General features: G+C 41.2%; 2 protein-coding genes and 1 pseudogene across 2 annotated transcripts; all 3 read right to left on the bottom strand.

The window, feature by feature from the left end:
- Positions 1-566: 566 nt before the first annotated feature.
- On the bottom strand, positions 567-19077 carry LOC131781350 (uncharacterized; annotated as a pseudogene).
- On the bottom strand, positions 7627-9959 carry LOC131781329 (uncharacterized). Its single transcript, XM_066170973.1, has one exon. The coding sequence runs from the start codon at positions 9957-9959 to the stop codon at positions 8571-8573; it is 1389 nt and encodes a 462-aa protein (XP_066027070.1). The 3' UTR covers positions 7627-8570.
- On the bottom strand, positions 14925-17165 carry LOC136282283 (uncharacterized). Its single transcript, XM_066169703.1, has one exon. The coding sequence runs from the start codon at positions 17150-17152 to the stop codon at positions 15815-15817; it is 1338 nt and encodes a 445-aa protein (XP_066025800.1). The 5' UTR covers positions 17153-17165; the 3' UTR covers positions 14925-15814.
- Positions 19078-19674: the final 597 nt, after the last annotated feature.

Raw genomic sequence — 19674 nt, 5'->3', positions numbered from 1 at the left:
CCAGGCATAATTTTTTAGCGTTTTTCGGTCGAACGAAGGCAAACACGAGGCGACGCGAAGTGCGAGTCAAGTGCGAGGCGGCGCGAGGTACGAGTCACGCGCCAGAGTTAGAGCGCATAGATATGCCCGCGAAGAGGCCCTCGTTATTAGGGCTATTAGGGCCTCCCCCTCCCCTCCCCCTCTTGAAGGGAGGAGAGGAGAGGGGGAGGGGAGAGGGTACTTCAAGATCGTTTGGTTTCAAAGAGTTTCTTTGACGTGTCGAGCCTTAGTACTTCGTCAGGGCGTCTGCTAACACTAAAGACAGCTAACGAGAAAAACAAGTCAAGTAAAAACACCAAAATGACCAAAATGAAACAACCCGGCGCAACAAATAAAAAAATAAGTCAAAACCAGTAAATGACGAGCCTGTCTAACCCGTAGAAGATCGAAAACGTCGAAAAATGATCTTGGCTAACATCCGGGGCGATGTAGAGGGGGAGGGGGGTGGGGGCCGATCTTGACAACGAGTAGTGCGCAAGGAACAACTCATTAACAATTTCATAATGCTTAAATGCTTTTAATGGCTAACAATGGTTATAACAGTCTAAGACGCTTATATAATAGCTTTTTTTTACTTTATTTGAGTAAGAATATTCGGAAAAGCATGATCTTTACAGCTACAGTTCTAAACTGAGACAAAAGATCTAAAAAAGCAACTTAGACGGAAAATACCGACTATATGCGTGTAATCAGGTATAAGTAGGTTATATCACTTCAAAGAAGTGCCATCTCTATTTATCCTTCCAATGGAGAGAGACACTATACTATAAGACACAATGGTTTCATTTAATAATCAGACATAGGCTATCGTAACTTGTGAGTAACCTCTCATGAAACGTCTCACATCTACTGGGCAAATAGATTCTACTCTTCCTTCAGGAACGCGTAATATTAGTTTAACTACCATGCAATGAAATTAAATGAGATTATTTACTTGGCTATTTTATCCTCTATATCCTACGGCTTCAGATAACTCACAGTTAATTTAAGGGCCTGTTACACATTGAAGCCTGTTTATGGTAAAAATAACACCGACAGACTGATTGAAACCTACAAAACAATGCAACTCGGTGGTTTACCACAATATTTGAAATGCTCTTTTTCGTAAGCTTTGAAAAACAGCAACTATTTTGTGGTCCAGAAATGACTCGTGATTCAGGTCCTGGTTTTTGATTCAGTGATGGTGCGTGAATGTTGTCTGAAGGGTCCAGTACCATGACCACACCTAACATGCTAAAGCCAAAAATCACCATGATTGTCGCAAGCATTGCAAGAGTAAAACTAGCGAGGTCTACGTCTTAGTGAAGCTTTTTGCAGCAGGTTGGGACTCGAAAAGTTTCAGCTCGAAGGCATTAGGCACAAAATTCAGCGTGAGACAGACCATTAGAACAACTGTTACGCATGATAAATCTATGTTCCTAGCTCAATAAACAGAAAAAACTAAATCTACCTTCTTGACAAATGCGAGTATCTTTTTAGTAAAGCAGTTTGTCCATCATCATGACCAACACAGCGATGGTTGCACACAAGACAACTTTACCACCTGAGATCTCAGCAGCACCATTCCAGTTTGGAGGCTTGTCTGACACTGCCAGTGTCTGGGTGCTGTTGCAGGCTTTATCAGAACACGAGGCTAAGCTCTTCACCCAAACATTGTGTCCATCTACTTTCAAAGGAAGCGCTCCCTGTTTTACAGCGGAAGCAAACTCTTGGATGGTCTGGTTGAAGTTGACGGATGGAGTGGATGTAATGGCGATACCTAAGGCTTTCTTATCAGCTAATAAGACGAGAATTTCCAGGTTTTCTGGATCTTCAACTCTCCCAGTATAGGCGAGCCAGTCCATTACATCTGAGTTCCACTTCAAGGCACTTGCAATGATCGCGGTGAAAACTTTTTAATCTTCAGCTTGATAACTCTGACTGGGCCATCTTTCAGCTCTCTGTAGCACTTTTTAACGTTAGCAGACAATCCACATTTCTCTCCTATATTCCACATTCCCTTGAGAGATTCCCAGAGTGTGTCGACTTTGACAAAGGAACCCTTGATGGTCCAAAATATCTGGAGGTAATCGGAGCAGTCAAGATCACAGACGGACGGCGCACCATTTCCTGGATTCAGGTAACATGGTGTATGAGAGTCAAACGCTCTATCTCGTATCTCCTTACAGGTTGGATCGACCCATGGCCGCAATAGTGACACCAGGTAGACTTGGAGGCATTTACGAACTCCATTAACCCATTTTTTCCCGCTTAGACTGAACTTTGCAAAGTTTTGGTCATACAGCTTGCAAAAATGTTCAGCGTATTTGATTGCATATCCATTACTTGTAGCTTCACAGGGATACTTCCTCTCCAGGCAGTTGCGATACCAATCACAGGAATCCCCTGATGGACTATAGCACTCTGGAGGCAGTAATGTGGTAGGCGTGAGAGTGTTTGGATAAGAGGTTGGATTGCTAGGATTACAGGAACAATCACTCGTCACTGATCCATCGTTCTTGTTATGCACTTCAAGCATACACTGATACCAGCAGTAGGTTGCAGTTCGGTCTAGGCAGTGGTGTTTTTGGTTGCTCTTTTGCTTCATGTAAGCATCCGTCAAGCACGTCCCCCATTGGTACTCGTTATTGTACTACCTTAATTGAATGCATTCAACAGTTCCAGCGGGTCCAGACCACTTGTCACACTGGGCGGCCCATCCCAACCCAACCACAAGCAACACCATAAACGTAAGAGCTAACATCGTTCAAAGTTGAAACCTGAGAAATGTAATTAGGACACTTTAAGATTGAATATCTATTCATATATTTGCAGTGCGAAAACGAATACAGTGGAAGCCCGCTGACACTCGAACTTACAAGAGAAACGAAAAATGATTCAAGTTGGGGGGGGGAGGGGCTCCAGTTAGCTTGGTAGCTTGTTTTCAATATCAGTTATCCTTTTAATGATAAATAGGGAATCATGTTTTTAACATTCTCGCGGAAAAAACGGTATTTTCCGTACATATAGTTTGTTTTAAAAGAGCCTTTCGATGAGGTTTAGCTAAATTATGTTTTTATTAATGTTATCACGTTTGTATCAATCGTGAATAAAGATTGGGACTTCTCAATCAGCTATGTTCTAACACTCTAAAGTTCGAGATATCAGGGCAAGTCTGAGCCTAGGGAAAATTAAAATTAGTTTGAGTTTATGGGGAGTCCGACTTAACCGAGTGAAATGACTGGAAAAATGGGGTAAATGACTGAGGAAATCGGATCTTCTTTAAGATAGCGGGGATTCGAGTTAACTGTGTTCAAGTTAACGGGGCTCTACTGTATTACTATAGCTTTGCTGCGAACAGCGATTTTAGAAACCCTTAACATTTCTACACTGTTATTATCGCTCAAGCACAGTTTGTTACATATGAATACCTTACCGTGTTTCATATCACTCTTTAGACTCGATGATACTTTGCCATTTTTTCAGATACCTAATGGCAACAACTTTTTCTGCATTTAAATGTGTGCAATATTTCTCTTTTTTATAGCTGGCTCCACGAGCAGGAGAAATAAAGGGGATCCTGTGTTTCAGTTGATTGCCCGAGCAAAAAAATGCGACTACCTTACCTGCTCGGGTCACCACTTTGTCCCGCGAAGCAAAAATATTGCGCTTTTAAGCAGGTTTACATACATTTAAATTGTTCCAAACTTCTTTCCTATCTATGTATGTTTTTACCACATTTTCACGAAGCAACGGAGTCGTAGAACACAACATTAGGTCTCATGAGCGATTTTCCAAGTCGCCTATCTAATGACTACCGGAACACTCGTGAAAAGTTTTGCCTTTCCAGCGAGTCGGTAAACTCCAATGCGTTCGAAAAAGCCACCAAAGCTAGTACCTCAAGCGAATTCGAAAGCCTCTAAAAAATCTGTCAATTCTGAAACAGTCAGCGCCCTCTATTTTCACTTCTCCCGCAAACATAAAATGAATGACTATTCATTTTATAATCTTATAAGCTTTCCTTCATTAAATGTCCCAGGCAAACAATTCTAGATGATTTCAACCTTGAACATACGAAGGATTCAGCTACATGTTGCCCCGCTGCCTATTCAAATTTGATTATTCACACGCGTGTAAGCTGGCGTCTGTGAAAGCGGGTCAGACTTACAAACGATTGTTTCAAGTAAGGAATTTTTCCATGTAGATTTGAGATTGTGATTATCTACAGAAAAAAAACTGCGAGTGCTAAAGACTCCCTTTGAAGTTATTGTTAGTGTAGAGACGGTGTCGAAACGTCCCCAAGATCCCCTCCCATCTGTGAACATATACCACAGGTCTTCCAGGCTCACGTCTCGAGGAAAAGCAAAATATTACTTCATGAGAGAGTAACTCCGTCTTATAACAGGAATAACAGTGATGGAAAAGCAAGCCAAAGGCGGCAGAGAACACCACAAACCACAATGGACAAACAAAGAGTGAATAGGTTCTGTTATTCTTACGCGTAGAATGTTCATATTTCGAAATGTTTAGCGTTGTAGATCGATCATATTTCTTACTCCGTACTATTCCTTACAGCATGTTTAAATCAACCTAACTTAACTCCGCGTCAGATAGCGCCTGACGCTTTCACTAATTTTAAAATCGTTTACTTTTCTGGACACGTAAGCTTGGGCCGTGAGCTTAAGACACCTGTGCATAGACCGGAAATTCGCTGTTGCTTCCGTAGTTTCCTAGAAATGCATTGTTTACCTGTATTCATCCACAGCTAAGACAAATAATAACTGGTTAGTCAACAGCTGCTGGCCTGAATCCATCTCTTATTCAGTTTTTCTTTAGGCCCAGGCACCTAATATATTAACCGTGCGACAATTTAGCAAAGTATAGAAAGCTGGGTAATTTTCGACGACTTACCAAAGCGTATATGCGCGATGTCTTTCGTTTCACTATTCATCTAAATACACGAGGTCTTAAAGGTTAAATAAGCACTTATTACGTCCACTCGGCCGATTTCTGCAACCGACCGGTAAATATATTGTCGCCTAAAGAACTTACAAAGCGTTTCGACTTTACTATTAAACAAAATAGTTTTACAGCAAGCGCACACGCCGAGAACTTTGCGGTAAATTGAATCATTTTTCAAACTACGAAATGTCAAAGCAAGGTGAGAAGCTAAACCATAAAAAGATCCTCTTAAATTTCACTGCAACTTAAAAACTTAAAATATTTTCAACTGAAGAGCTGTGTACAGTGTTCGCATGGCGAAATTTGGCTCTAAGAAATGAAATTCCATGCTGCACCCGCAATATTACTTTGTAAAACTGAACTCTGATAACAGTCCACGCAGAGCACAAGTTTAGATTAATCAAATAAAGCCGAATGGTAAAAGATTGTAGCTGATTGTAGGAGCGGAAGAGGCCTCGTGTAGCTACTTTTGAAATTCACGGTGTCGTGACATCCTTCCCCGGTTGAATTACAGATGCTATGATCATGTTCTCCAGCTAGAATATAGACTTACACTCATCAAAACATATATAATAAGCGGCGTACAAGAGCTGAACGACCGTGTGTTTTTCAAATCATAATGTGTTTCAATTTTTTATATAGTGCCTTTCAAACTGCGCTATTCAGAGCGTACACACTGATATAAATTGTGAAATCCCCTTTGTGAAACCTTCCAGAACCCCTATTAGAATGACTTGATCTACGAGACACCTCATAGGGAAAGAAATAAAGATTCGTCTTCGACCCAAAGCAAAATCCTTTCTGCAGGCCATCGCCTCCAAATAGCATAAATTGTCCCTCTGAGCGTGTCAGGCCGCTCATATTACATCCACTGCTAACGAACTCGAAATCATTTTGCTTATATTTTATTTAACACTACTTACCGAAATTAGAATCCAAAGGACGCACGGTAACTCTGCCGACGACGATCGTCTTCGGGGAAAGTTTGGATTCTTGGAGTCAATTAATAACAAATTAATAACAAAGGTGCGTCTACGTCTGTATGTGGGGGTGGGGTTATTAGGTCATGAGATAGCGAATCATGAATAGCTGCTGAGGCATATTACCTGCAGGAAACAAGAACGGATTGTTCCTTTGCGACTGCTTTTTCCTTACGAAGGAATTGAGCAGCTTATATGCCCTTAAACGCCACCCCACCCCCCTTCTGTGATTTTGAATGGTGAGAGTATAGTTTCCTTGTCAGTTTCCCAGAAAGACGGTTTGTCTTTGGGTGTTTGCTTCAAGTCTCTCAGGAAAGATTGGCTCGTGATCATGTTTTAAGACGCATAAATCTCTTATTCAATTCACAATCCCCAAAGAGTCGCTCCTTTCTTGATCGAGTATCTGAAGCTGTTATGGTTAATTTCAACAATGATCTAGTCATTAGTACTGAGATATTTTAAAAAAAAGGCAATTATTCTTTAATTTCAACGCCTTGCCTTACAATGATTGATAGCACACGATGGCGAATATCATTTAATACAAGATATGCCTGCGAACCAGGCATAATTTTTTAGCGTTTTTCGGTCGAACGAAGGCAAACACGAGGCGACGCGAAGTGCGAGTCAAGTGCGAGGCGGCGCGAGGTACGAGTCACGCGCCAGAGTTAGAGCGCACAGATATGCCCGCGAAGAGGCCCTCGTTATTAGGGCTTCAGGACGTATGTTTCGCCTCCTGCGGAGAAGTTCGAGTTGCGTCGAGAAGAGGTTTACCGAGCCTCTGGCACTAATATGCAGACCTCTGACCGGCTCGTGTGGCTCAAGTCGTCATACTTTCCCGCAGGCGAAGAATAGCTGATGCCAAGCACTAATAATTAGGAGCTGCCCACAGGCAAGAGAAGATAAACTGCTGCAGGCTAATATCATAGAAGTTTCTTCGCCTTATTAAAACTGACTTTTTATGCACGTGCTTTGTCGTGATGACTACACCTTGAAAGTGAACTATTTCGCTCATGAAGTATTCTACTGGCTTAAAACAGCAAGAATGGTAATACAGGTCGTTTTATGTGAAACGAGAGCGATTGGTATCGTTCACCTCTTAATTAGAGACCAGTCATTACTCATCGCCCGGGGGGTGAGGTTCTAGTGATCCCCCATCATTAGCAGACAATTTTCTATAGCCCTTCCCCCCTTCCCCGTTTATACCGTGTGTAGATCGCAACGCCTTACATTCTTTTTCGTTTGTTTATTGTTCTTGTGCAAGAGTGCTAGTTGTAGAAAAATTTTGTGTGCGCTTTCTTTGTATCATTGCGTAACGATGCGTAACGTAGCAAGATCGTTTGGTTTCAAAGAGTTTCTTTGACGTGTCGAGCCTTAGTACTTCGTCAGGGCGTCTGCTAACACTAAAGACAGCTAACGAGAAAAACAAATCAAGTAAAAACACCAAAATGACCAAAATGAAACAACCCGGCGCAACAAATAAAAAGTCAAAACCAGTCAATGACGAGCCTGTCTAACCCGTAGAAGATCGAAAACGTCGAAAAATGATCTTGGCTAACATCCGGGGCGATGTAGAGGGGGAGGAGGGTGGGGGCCGATCTTGACAACGAGTAGTGCGCAAGGAACAACTCATTAACAATTTCATAATGCTTAAATGCTTTTAATGGCTAACAATGGTTATAACAGTCTAAGACGCTTATATAATAGCTTTTTTTTACTTTATTTGAATAAGAATATTCGGAAAAGCATGATCTTTACAGCTACAGTTCTAAACTGAGACAAAAGATCTAAAAAAGCAACTTAGACGGAAAATACCGACTATATGCGTGTAATCAGGTATAAGTTGGTTATATCACTTCAGAGAAGTACCCTATCTATTTATCCTTCCAATGGAGAGAGACACTATACTATAAAACACAATGATTTCATCTAATAATCAGACATAGGCTATCGTAACTTGTGAGTAACCTCTCATATAACGTCTCACATCTACTGGGCAAATAGATTCTACTCTTCCTTCAGCAACGCGTAATATTAGTTTAACTACCATGCAATGAAATTAAATGAGATTATTTACTTGGCTATTTTATCCTCTATAACCTACGGCTTCCGATAACTCACAGTTAATTTAAGGGCCTGTTACACACTGAAGCCTGTTTATGGTAAAAATAACACCGACAGACTGATTGAAACCTACAAAACAATGAAACTTGGTGGTTTACCACAATATTTGCATTGCTCTTTTTCGTAAGCTTTGAAAAACAGCAGCTATTTTGTGGTCCAGAATTGATTCGTGACTCAGGTCCTGGTTTTTGATTCAATGATGGTGCGGGAATGTTGTCTGAAGGGTTCAGCACCATGACCACGCCTAACATGCGAAAGCTAAAAATCGCCATGATTGTCGCAAGCATTGCAAGAGTAAAACTAGCGAGGTCTACGTTTTAGTGAAGCTTTTTGCAGCAGGTAGGGACTCGAAAAGTTTCAGCTCGAAGGCATCGAGCACAAAACCCAGGGTGAGACAGACCATTAGATCAACTGTTACACATGATAAATCTATGTAGCTCAATAAACAGAAAAACTAAATCTACCTTCTTGTCAAATGCGAGTTTCTTTTTAGTAAAGCAGTTTGGCAATCATCACGACCAACATAGCGATGGTTCCACACAAGACAACTTTACCACCTGAGATCTCAGCAGCACCATTCAACTGGGTGCTGTAGCAGGCTTTATCAGAACACGGAGCTAGGGTCGTCTCCCAGTTTGGAGGCTTGTCAGATACTGCCAGTGTCTGGGTACTGTTGCAGGCTTTATCAGAACACGAGGCCAAGATCTTCACCCAGACATTGTGTCCATCCACTTTCAAAGGAAGCGCTCCCTGATGTACAGCTGAAGCAAATTCATGGATGGTCTGGTTGAAGTTGACGGATGGAGTGGATGTAATGGTAATACCCAGGGCTTTCTTATCAGCTAATAAGACGACAATTTCCAGGTTTTCTGGATCTTCAACCCTCCCAGTATGGGCGAGCCAGTCCATTACAACTGAGTTCCACTTCAAGGCACTCGCAATGGCTGAGCCAACTCCGTCTGCGAATCGACTTTGAGCGTCAGATTCTGGTCGAGGATCAATTGAGCGCCTTGATCGTGGAAAAAACCTTTTAATCTTCAGCTTGATCACTCTGACTGGGCCATCTTTCAGCTCTCCGTAGCATTTCTTGATGTTAGTATACCATCCACATTTCGCTCCTATGTTCCACATTCCTTTGAGAGATTCCCATAGTGTGTCGACTTTGACAAAGGAACCCTTGATGGTCCAAAATATCTGGTAGTAATCGGAGCAGTCAAGATCACAGACGGACGGCATACCATTTCCTGGATCCAGGTAACATGGTGTATGAGAGGCAAACGCTCTTTCTCGTATCTTTTCACAGGTTGGATCGACCCATGGCCGCAATAGTGGCACCAGTGAGACTTGGAGGCATTTACGAACTCCGTTAACCCAGTTTTTCCCGCTTAGACTGAACTTTGCAAAGTTTTGGTCATACAACTTGCAAAAATGTTCAGCGTATTTGATTGCATATCCATTACTTGTAGCTTCACAGGGATACTTCCTCTCCAGGCAGTTGCGATACCAATCACAGGAATCCCCTGATGGACTATAGCACTCTGGAGGCAGTAATGTGGTAGGCGTGAGAGTGTTTGGATAAGAGGTTGGATTGCTAGAATTACAGGAACAATCACTCGTCACTGATCCATCGTTCTTGTTATGCACTTCAAGCATACACTGATACCAGCAGTAGGTTGCAGTTCGGTCTATGCACTGGTGTTTTTGGTTGCTCTTTTGCTTCATGTAAGCATCCGTCACGCATGTCCCCCATTGGTACTCGTTATTGTACCGCCTTAATAGAATGCATTCAACAGTTCCAGTGGGTCCAGACCACTTGTCACACTGGGCGGCCCATCCCAACCCAACCACAAGCAACACCATAAACGTAAGAACTAACATCGTTCAAAGTTGAAACTTGAGAAATGTAATTAGGACACTTTAAGATTGAATATCTATTCATACATTTGCAGTGCGAAAACGAATACAGTTGAAGCCCGCTAACTCCAACTCTCAAAGGAGACGAAAAATGGTTCGAGTTGGGGGGGGGGGGTGAGGGGGGTTAGGACTAGGGTTAATTGTGTTGAATATCAGTTATCCTTTCAATGATTGAAAGGGAATCATGTTTTTACCATTCTCGAACAAAGGAGAGTAATATCAGTTAATTTAGTTTGTTTTAAAAGAGCTTTAGATGCCAAACGTTTAGTTGGGGTAGTTCAGCTAAATTACTTTTTCATTAATATTATCGCGTTCGTATCAATCGTGAATAAAGATTGGAACGCGTCAATCAGCTATGTTCTGACACTTAGACGTTTATCAACTGACGTTTTTAGTTAAAGTTCGAGTTATCAGAGCAAACATGAGGTTAGGAATAGTAAAATTTGTTCAATTAATGTGGGATTCGTTTAAACCGAGTTCGAGCTAACTGATAATAAATGACTGGAAAATAGGGTAAATGCCTGAGAAAATCGGATCCTATTTGAGTTAGTGGGGGATTCGTGATAACCGCGGTCGAGTTAGCGAGGCTTTGCTGTATTACTATAGTTTTGCTGTGAGCAGCGACTCAGTTTTAAAGGCCTCTCAAGTTCACATCGTTCACGTAAACTTGGGAGGCCTGTACGTTTTTCAGCAGGCCTGCATACCTCTGAATTCTATCACAATTCATCGCTTACTCACGCATGAATAAAACAAATTTGAATAAGCAGTGGGGTAACTTCACATTTTCAAGATTGAAATCATCTTGAGAACAGGAAGGAAAACTTATAAGATTATGAAATAGATAATCATTAATTTTATGTTTGCGGAGGCAGTGGAAGTAGGGCGTGCTGACCGTTTCCAAATTGACAGATTTTTATGAGGAATGGCAGCAATTTTTGGCAGAAATTAATTGCGGCATACGCGGACTCGCTTGAACCACCAGCTCTGTTGGCTTTTTAAAAGCATTGAAGTTTGCCGACTCGTTGGAGAGGTAAGACTTTTCACAATAGTCATTTGCTAAAGGACTTGAAAAATCGCTAATGAAACATCATGTTGAGTTTTACGACTCCATTGATCTAATTGACTATTTAACTTAGGCCAATTTCTGCAACCGAACAGCAAATATGTTGTCACCACAAGAGATCACAAAGCGTATCTAAATACATAACTAGAATAATTTAATAGCGAGCGCATACGCCGAATACTTTGTAGTTTATTGAATTAGTTTTCAAACTCCACAAAATGTCGAAGCCACGTGAGATTCTAAACCGTATCGTGACATCCTTCCGCGGTTGAATTAAAGATGCTATGATCATGTTATCCAGCTAGAATATAGACTTACACTCATCAAAACATATATAACAAGCGACGTACAAGAGCTGAACGACCGTATGTTTTTTCAAATCATAATGTGTTTCAATGTTTTATATAGTGCCTTTCAAACTGCGCTATTCAGTAGCATATTGCGAATTGCACTTTAGCGTGAGCGTACACACTGATATAAATCGTGAAATCCCCTTTGTGAAACCTCCGAGAACCCCGATTAGAATGACTTGATCTACGAGACACCTCATAGGGAAAGAAATAAAGATTCGTCTTCGACCCAAAGCAAAATCCTTTCTGCAGGCCATCGCCTCCAAATAGCATAAATTGTCCCTCTGAGCATGTCAGGCCGCTCATATTATATCCACTGCTAACGAACTCGAAATCATTTCGCTTATATTTTATCTAGCATTACTTACCGAACAAGCAAATGACGCACGGTAATTCTGTCGACGTCGATCGTCTTTGGTAAAGTTTGGATTCTTGGAATAGTTAATAACAAAGGTTCGTTTACGTCTGTATGTGGGGGTGGGGTCATTGGGGGAAATCTTGTGCACAAGCTATCTTTTGTCATTCATCTCAGATAGCGAATCATGAACAGCTGCTCAGGCATATTACCTGCAGGAAACAAAAACGGATTGTTCCTTTGCGATTGCTTTTGCTTTACGTAGGAATTAAGCAGCTTATATGCCCTTGAACGCCACCCCACCCCCCTTCTGTGATTTTGAATGGTGAGAGTGTAGCTTCCTTGTCAGTTTCCCAGAAGGACGTTTTGTCTTTGGGTGTTTGCTTTAAGTCTCTCAGGAAAGATTGGCTCGTGATCATGTTTTAAGACGCATAAATCTCTTATTCAATTTACAATCCCCAAAGAGTCGCTCTTTCTTGATCGAGTATCTGAATCTGTTATGGTTAATTTCAACAATAATCTAGTCATTAGTACTGAGATATTTTTAAAAAAGGCAATTATTCTTTAATTTCAACGCCTTGCCTTACAATGATTGATAGCAGACGATGGCGAATATCATTTAATACAAGATATGCCTGCAAACCAGGCATAATTTTTTAGCGTTTTTCGGTCGAACGAAGGCAAACACGAGGCGACGCGAAGTGCGAGTCAAGTGCGAGGCGGCGCGAGGTACGAGTCACGCGCCAGAGTTAGAGCGCACAGATATGCCCGCGAAGAGGCCCTCATTATTAGGGCTTCAGGACGTATGTTTTGCCTCCTGCGGAGAAGTTCGAGTTGCGTCGAGAAGAGGTTTACCGAGCCTCTGGCACTAATATGCAGACCTCTGACCGGCTCGTGTGGCTCAAGTCGTCATACTTTCCCGCAGGCGAAGAATAGCTGGTGCCAAGCACTAATAATTAGGAGCTGCCCACAGGCAAGAGAAGATAAACTGCTGCAGGCTAATATCATAGAAGTTTCTTCGCCTTATTAAAACTGACTTTTTATGCACGTGCTTTGTCGTGAAGACCACACCTTGAAAGTGAAGTATTTCGCTCATGAAGTATTCTACTGGCTTAAAACAGCAAGAATGGTAATACAGGTCGTTTTATGTGAAACGAGAGCGATTGGTATCGTTCACCTCTTAATTAGAGACCAGTCATTACTCATCGCCCGGGGGGTATGTTCTAGTGATCCCCCATCATTAGCAGACAATTTTCTATAGCCCTCCCCCCCTTCCCCGTTTATACCGTGTGTAGATCGCAACGCCTCACATTCTTTTTCGTTTGTTTATTGTTCTTGTGCAAGAGTGCTAATTGTATTAAAATTTTGTGTGCGCTTTCTTTGTGTCATTGCGTAACGTTGCGTAACGTAGCATGTATTCAACCGTATTGTTCATCGTAGTTTGGTGCAGTTTTTGCAGTGTAGTTTCGTCGAGTGTAGTTTCGTATATTTGTTCTTTTCGCATCGTGCAGTTTGTTCGCCATTAGGCAGGATCTATAACATCGCAACAAATGTAAGTTTTGTATCATGTAGTTTTCTTCGTTGTTTTCGTTGTAGCTTTCCTTGTGTATTTAGTCTAGTTTATATTGTAATAGTTTTCGTTCGCTGTTTTATTTGCAGTTTTAACCGTACCGTGTCGTTTCGTTCCGCGTTAAAAATTGCGCTAGGATTAGTTAGTATTAGTCTTCAGTGGCAGTTACACTGTGTGAACGACGACTGACTCCTTAAAAACCACGTGATCCTCCCCAAACATCCTCTCCTCCCCCTCCCCCTCCCCCTCCCCCTCCCCCGGTGAATAATATTGACTGGTCCCTCAGGTACCAAATTATTAATCTCGTACCCAGATCCTACCGCGTAACTGTAACCACCAGCCGAAAGCAAATATGAAGAAGTTTGTAACCAATGATAAACATATAGTAGTGTGTTAAATTCAGTTCTGTAACTTTTTGCTTTGATTTAGGGTTCAGTACCTCGTAAAAAGAGCTATTCGTATGATACCTGTAAATTGAATTTTATAAACCAGTTTTGTTTTCCTCAAGACTAAAGGATAAATGAAAACGCTGGTTTTTTTTCTCTCTTTCTTTTAAAGCTGGGCAATAGAATGTAAACTCTTGCCCAAGGAGGGCAGAATTGATTCATAGACTGAAAAAAAAAACATTTCCCTCCTCTTTATTTCCTTCCCACATGTCCTTACGCACGATATCTATACTCTCGGGGGATTTGATCGGTTACTAATCCAAGGTCAAGATCGACATTTTAGTCTGATAAATACTTAACAAAACCATCCAATGTAATATTGTGTTTAAAATAGAATCGCCTGTCATCAGTCAGTGCATATATATACTGACTTTAAACGCTTTGACTGTTTACATCATCATTACATCATTACATCAACTTCATTTTGGCACTATAATGTCATGCGTGTAGACAGATGTTGACGCATAACAATTGGGAGATGCCGTGTGATCGATCGTAATCTTAGATAACTCTTATCAAGACAGACTTGAAATGAAACCCGTACGCATCACTGAAATGACATCCATAGGCGATTGTGTAAGGAAGACTATAAACTGCTTGAATTAAGCTTGTAACAATTGGGGCCGGCCAATCAAAAATAACCTGTCTTTGTAGAAAACTAAAGAGGGTAAGTTGCTCTAAACAAACTGTGGTTCTTCTACGTTCGCAGGGGGGGGGAAAGGGAGGGGGAGGGGAGGGGGGTACTTCAAGATCGTTTGGTTTCAAAGAGTTTCTTTGACGTGTCGAGCCTTAGTACTTCGTCAGGGGCGTCTGCTAACACTAAAGACAGCTAACGAGAAAAACAAGTCAAGTAAATACACCAAAATGACGAAAAAGGAAACAACCCGGCGCAACAAATAAAAAAATAAGTCAAAACCAGTCAATGACGAGCCTGTCTAACCCGTAGAAGATCGAAAACGTCGAAAAATGATATTGGCTAACATCCGGGGCGATGTAGAGGGGGAGGAGGGTGGGGGCCGATCTTGACAACGAGTAGTGCGCAAGGAACAACTCATTAACAATTTCATAATGCTTAAATGCTTTTAATGGCTAACAATGGTTATAACAGTCTAAGACGCTTATATAATAGCTTTTTTTAATTTATTTGAATAAGAATATTCGAAAAAGCATGATCTTTACAGCCATAGTTCTAAACTGAGACAAAAGATCTAAAAAAGCAACTTAGACGGAAAATACCGACTATATGCGTGTAATCAGGTATAAGTAGATTATATCACTTCAAAGAAGTGCCATCTCTATTTATCCTTCCAATGGAGAGAGACACTATACTGTAAGACACAATGATTTCATCTAATAATCAGACATAAGCTATCGTAACTTGTGAGTAACCTCTCATGAAACGTCTCACATCTACTGGGCAAATAGATTCTACTCTTCCTTCAGCAACGCGTACTATTAGTTTAACTACCATGCAATGAAATTAAATGAGATTATTTACTTGGCTATTTTATCCTCCATATCCTACGGCTTCGGATAAATCACAGTTAATTTAAGGGCCTGTTACACACTGAAGCCTGTTTATGGTAAAAATAACACCGACAGACTGATTGAAACCTACAAAACAATGCAACTCGGTGGTTTACCACAATATTTGAAATGCTCTTTTTCGTAAGCTTTGAAAAACAGCAGCTATTTTGTGGTCCAGAATTGATTCGTGATTCAGGTCCTGGTTTTTGATTCAATGATGGTGCGGGAATGTTGTCTGAAGGGTCCAGTACCATGACCACGCCTAACATGCTAAAGCTAAAAAATCGCCATGATTGTCGCAAGCATTGCAAGAGTAAAACTAGCGAGGTCTACGTTTTAGTGAAGCTTTTTGCAGCAGGTAGGGACTCGAAAAGTTTCAGCTCGAAGGCATCGAGCACAAAACCCAGGGTGAGACAGACCATTAAATCAACTGTTGCGCATGATAAATCTATGCAGCTCAATAAACAGAAAATCTAAATCTACCTTCTTGACAAATGCGAGTATCTTTTTAGTAAAGCAGTTTGTCCATCATCATGACCAACACAGCGATGGTTGCACACAAGACAAATTTACCACCTGAGATCTCAGCAGCACCATTCCAGTTTGGAGGCTTGTCTGACACTGCCAGTGTCTGGGTGCTGGTGCAGGCTTTATCAGAACACGAGGCTAAGCTCTTCACCCAAACATTGTGTCCATCTACTTTCAAAGGTAGCGCTCCCTGTTTTACAGCCAAAGCAAACTCTTGGATGGTCTGGTTGAAGTTGACGGATGGAGTGGATGTAATGCCGATACCCAGGGCTTTCTTATCAGCTAATAAGAGGACAATTTCCAGGTTTTCTGTATCTTCAACTCTCCCAGTATAGGCGAGCCAGTCCATTACATCTGAGTTCCACTTCAAGGCACTCGCAATGGCTGAGCCAACACCGTCTGCGAATCGACTTTGAGCATCAGGCTCCGGAAGATTATCAGTTGAGTGCCTCGATCGAAGCAAAAACTTTTTAATCTTCATCTTGATAACTCTGACTGGGCCATCTTTCAGCTCTCTGTAGCACTTTTTGATGTTAGCAGACAATCCACATTTCTCTCCTATGTTCCACATTCCCTTGAGAGATTCCCAGAGTGTGTCGACTTTGACAAAGGAACCCTTAATGGTCCAAAATATCTGGAGGTAATCGGAGCAGTCAAGATCACAGACGGACGGCGCACCACTTCCTGGAATCAGGTAACATGGTGTATGGGAGGCAAACGCTCTTTCTCGTATCTCCTTACAGGTTGGATCGACCCATGGCCTCAATAGTGGCACCAGTGAGACTTGGAGGCATTTACGAACTCCATCAACCCAGTTTTTCCCGATTTGACTGAACTTTGCAAAGTTTTGGTCATACAGCTTGCAAAAATGTTCAGCGTATTTGATTGCATATCCATTACTTGTAGCTTCACAGGGATACTTCCTCTCCAGGCAGTTGCGATACCAATCACATGAATCCCCTGATGGACTATAGCACTCTGGAGGCAGTAATGTGGTAGGTGTGAGAGTGTTTGGATATGAGGTTGGATTGCTAGGATTACAGGAACAATCATCAGTCACTGATCCATATTCCTTGTTGTGCACTTCAATCATACACTGGTACCAGCAATAAATTCTAGTTTGGTCTGCACACTGGTGTTTTTGTTTGCTCTTTTGCTTGATGTATGCATCCGTCAAGCACGTCCCCCACTGGTATTCGTTATTGTACCCAGGTAATAGAACGCATTCAACAGTTCCAGCGGGTCCAGACCACTTGTTACACTGGGTGGCCCATCCCAACTCAACCACAAGCAATAGCATAAACGTAAGAGCTAACATCGTTCAAAGCTATAGAACCTGGGAAAAGTAATCAGGACATTTTAAGATTGAATATCGATTCATACATTTGCAGTGCGAAAACGAATACAGTGGAAGCCCGCTAACTCGAACTCCCAAGAGAAACAAAAAAATGATTCAAGTTATAAAGGGGGGGGGGGGAGAGGCTGCAGTTAGCTTCTTCTTAAAATCAGTTATCCTTTTAATGATTAATAGGGAATCATGTTTTTAACATTCTCGCAGAAACAACAGTAATTTCCGGACATGTAGTTTGTTTTAAAAGAGCTTTTTGATGAGAACGTTTAGTTTGGGAAGTTTAGCTAAATTACGTTTTCACTAATGTTATCACGTTTGTATCAATCGTGAATTGATTGGGACGTATCAATGAGCTATGTTCTGACACTCTAAAGTTCGAGATATTAGAGCAAATTTGAGCCTGGGAAAATTAAATTTAGTCTGAGTTAATGGAGAGTCCGACTTAACGGAGTGAAATGACTGAAAAAATGGGGTAAATGCCTGAGGAAATCGGATCTTATTTGAGATAGCGCTAGCGGGGATTCGAGTTAACCGTGTTCAAGTGTGATGCTTTGGCTCAAAGAAATGAAATTCCATGCTGCACCCGAAATATTACTTCTAAAACTGAACTCTGATAACAGTCCACGCAGAGCACAAGTATAGATTAATCAAATGAGGCCGAATGGTAAAAGACTGTAGCTGATTGCGGAAGTGAAAGAGGCCTCGTGTAGCTACTTTTGAAATTCACGGTATCGTGACATCCTTCCTCAGTTGAATTAAAGATGCTATGATCATGTTCTCTGGCTAGAAAACAATCGAACCTCGATTATCTGGACCTCGATTATTCAGACTTTTTTTCTCTGGTCCCAATTTTGTCATGAATATTTATTAGTCATGATCACGATCCGTAGCCATATTCTTTTCAAAACTACGCTTTCAAAAAGCAAAAGCAGCGCTCCCACGCGTCGTAACTAATTAAAAACATTTTTGTTCCTCATCAATGTTCATATTCTTGATTATCCGGACCCCCAATTCTCTGGATAATTCTCTGAGTCCGGATAATCGAAATAATATCACTACAACACAAAAAGCACAACATTTTCAAAGAGCTGAGTACAGTGTTCGCATTGCGAAATGAGCCCAAAGAAATGAAATTTCATGCTACACCCGCAATAATACTTTGTAAAACTGAACTCTTATGACAGCCCACGCAGAGCACAAGTTTCAATTACTCAAATGAAGCCGAATGGTGAGAGACTGTAGCTGATTGCGGAAGTGAAAGAGGCCTCGTGTAGCTTGTTTTGAAATTCACATCCTTCCCCAGTTGAATTAAAGATGCTATGATCATGTTCTCCAGCTATAATATAGACTTAGTTTCATCAAACCATATATAATAATCGGCGTACAAGAACTGAACGACCCTGTGTTTTTCAAAGTACGATGTGTTTCAATGTTCTATACAGTACTTTAAACTACCTAAATACCGCAGTCGAACCTCGAAAATCTGCGCGTCGATTATTCGGATTTCTTGATTATTCATACTTTTTCTCTGTTCTTAATTTTGTTTTTAATATTTATTAGTCATGATCAAGATCCATAGCCATATGGTGAAACCTCCGAGGACTCCTAGTAGAATGGCTTGATCTACGAGACACCTCGTAGGGAAAGAAATGAAGATTCATCGTCGACTCAAAGCAAAATTCTCTCTGAAATTTCCACGGGCCATCGCCTCCAAATAGCATTAATTATCCCTCTGAGCTTGTCAGGCCGCTTATATTAACTTCTAACCAACTTGAAATCGTTTCGCTTATATTTTATCTAACACTACTTACCGTATTAGCTTTTATAATGAATCCAAGGGACGCACGTTAACTCTGCCAACGTAGATCGTCTATGGTAAAGTTTGTAGTGGGCATTGACTCTTCTTACAATCAATTATATATAAAGGTGTGTCTATGTCTGAATGTGGGGGTGGGGGTGGGGACATAGGGGGAAACCTTGAACACAAGCTATCTTTTCTCATTTATCTCATATAGCGAATTGTTAACAGCTGCAGAGGCATATTACCTGCAGGAAACAAAACGGATTGTTCCTTTGCGACTACTTTTGCCTCAGATAGGAATTGAGCAGCTCATATGCCTTTGAACATCACCCCACCCCCCTTCTGTGATTATGTAGGATGAAATCGCAGCTTCTTTGTCAGTTTCCTAGAAAGACAGACATTGTCTTTCAGTGTTTGCTTCAAGTCGTCTCTAGAATGATTGACTCGTGGTCATGTTTTAATCTGCATAAATTTCATATTCAATTCACAATCCCCAAAGACTCGCTCCTTTTCTGGCAGAGCAACTGAAACTGTTATAGTAGATTTCAACAATAATCTAGTTATTAGTACTGAGATATGTTAAAAAGAGGCTATGATTTTTTTTTTCAATTTCAACGCCTAGCCGAACAATGATTAATAGACCGTGATAGCGAATATCATTTAATACTAGATATGCCTGCGAAACAGG

The sequence above is a fragment of the Pocillopora verrucosa genome, chromosome 1 (genome assembly GCF_036669915.1).
Source record: "Pocillopora verrucosa isolate sample1 chromosome 1, ASM3666991v2, whole genome shotgun sequence".
Taxonomy (NCBI): domain Eukaryota; kingdom Metazoa; phylum Cnidaria; class Anthozoa; order Scleractinia; family Pocilloporidae; genus Pocillopora; species Pocillopora verrucosa.
This window is presented reverse-complemented; position numbering and strand designations above follow the sequence as displayed.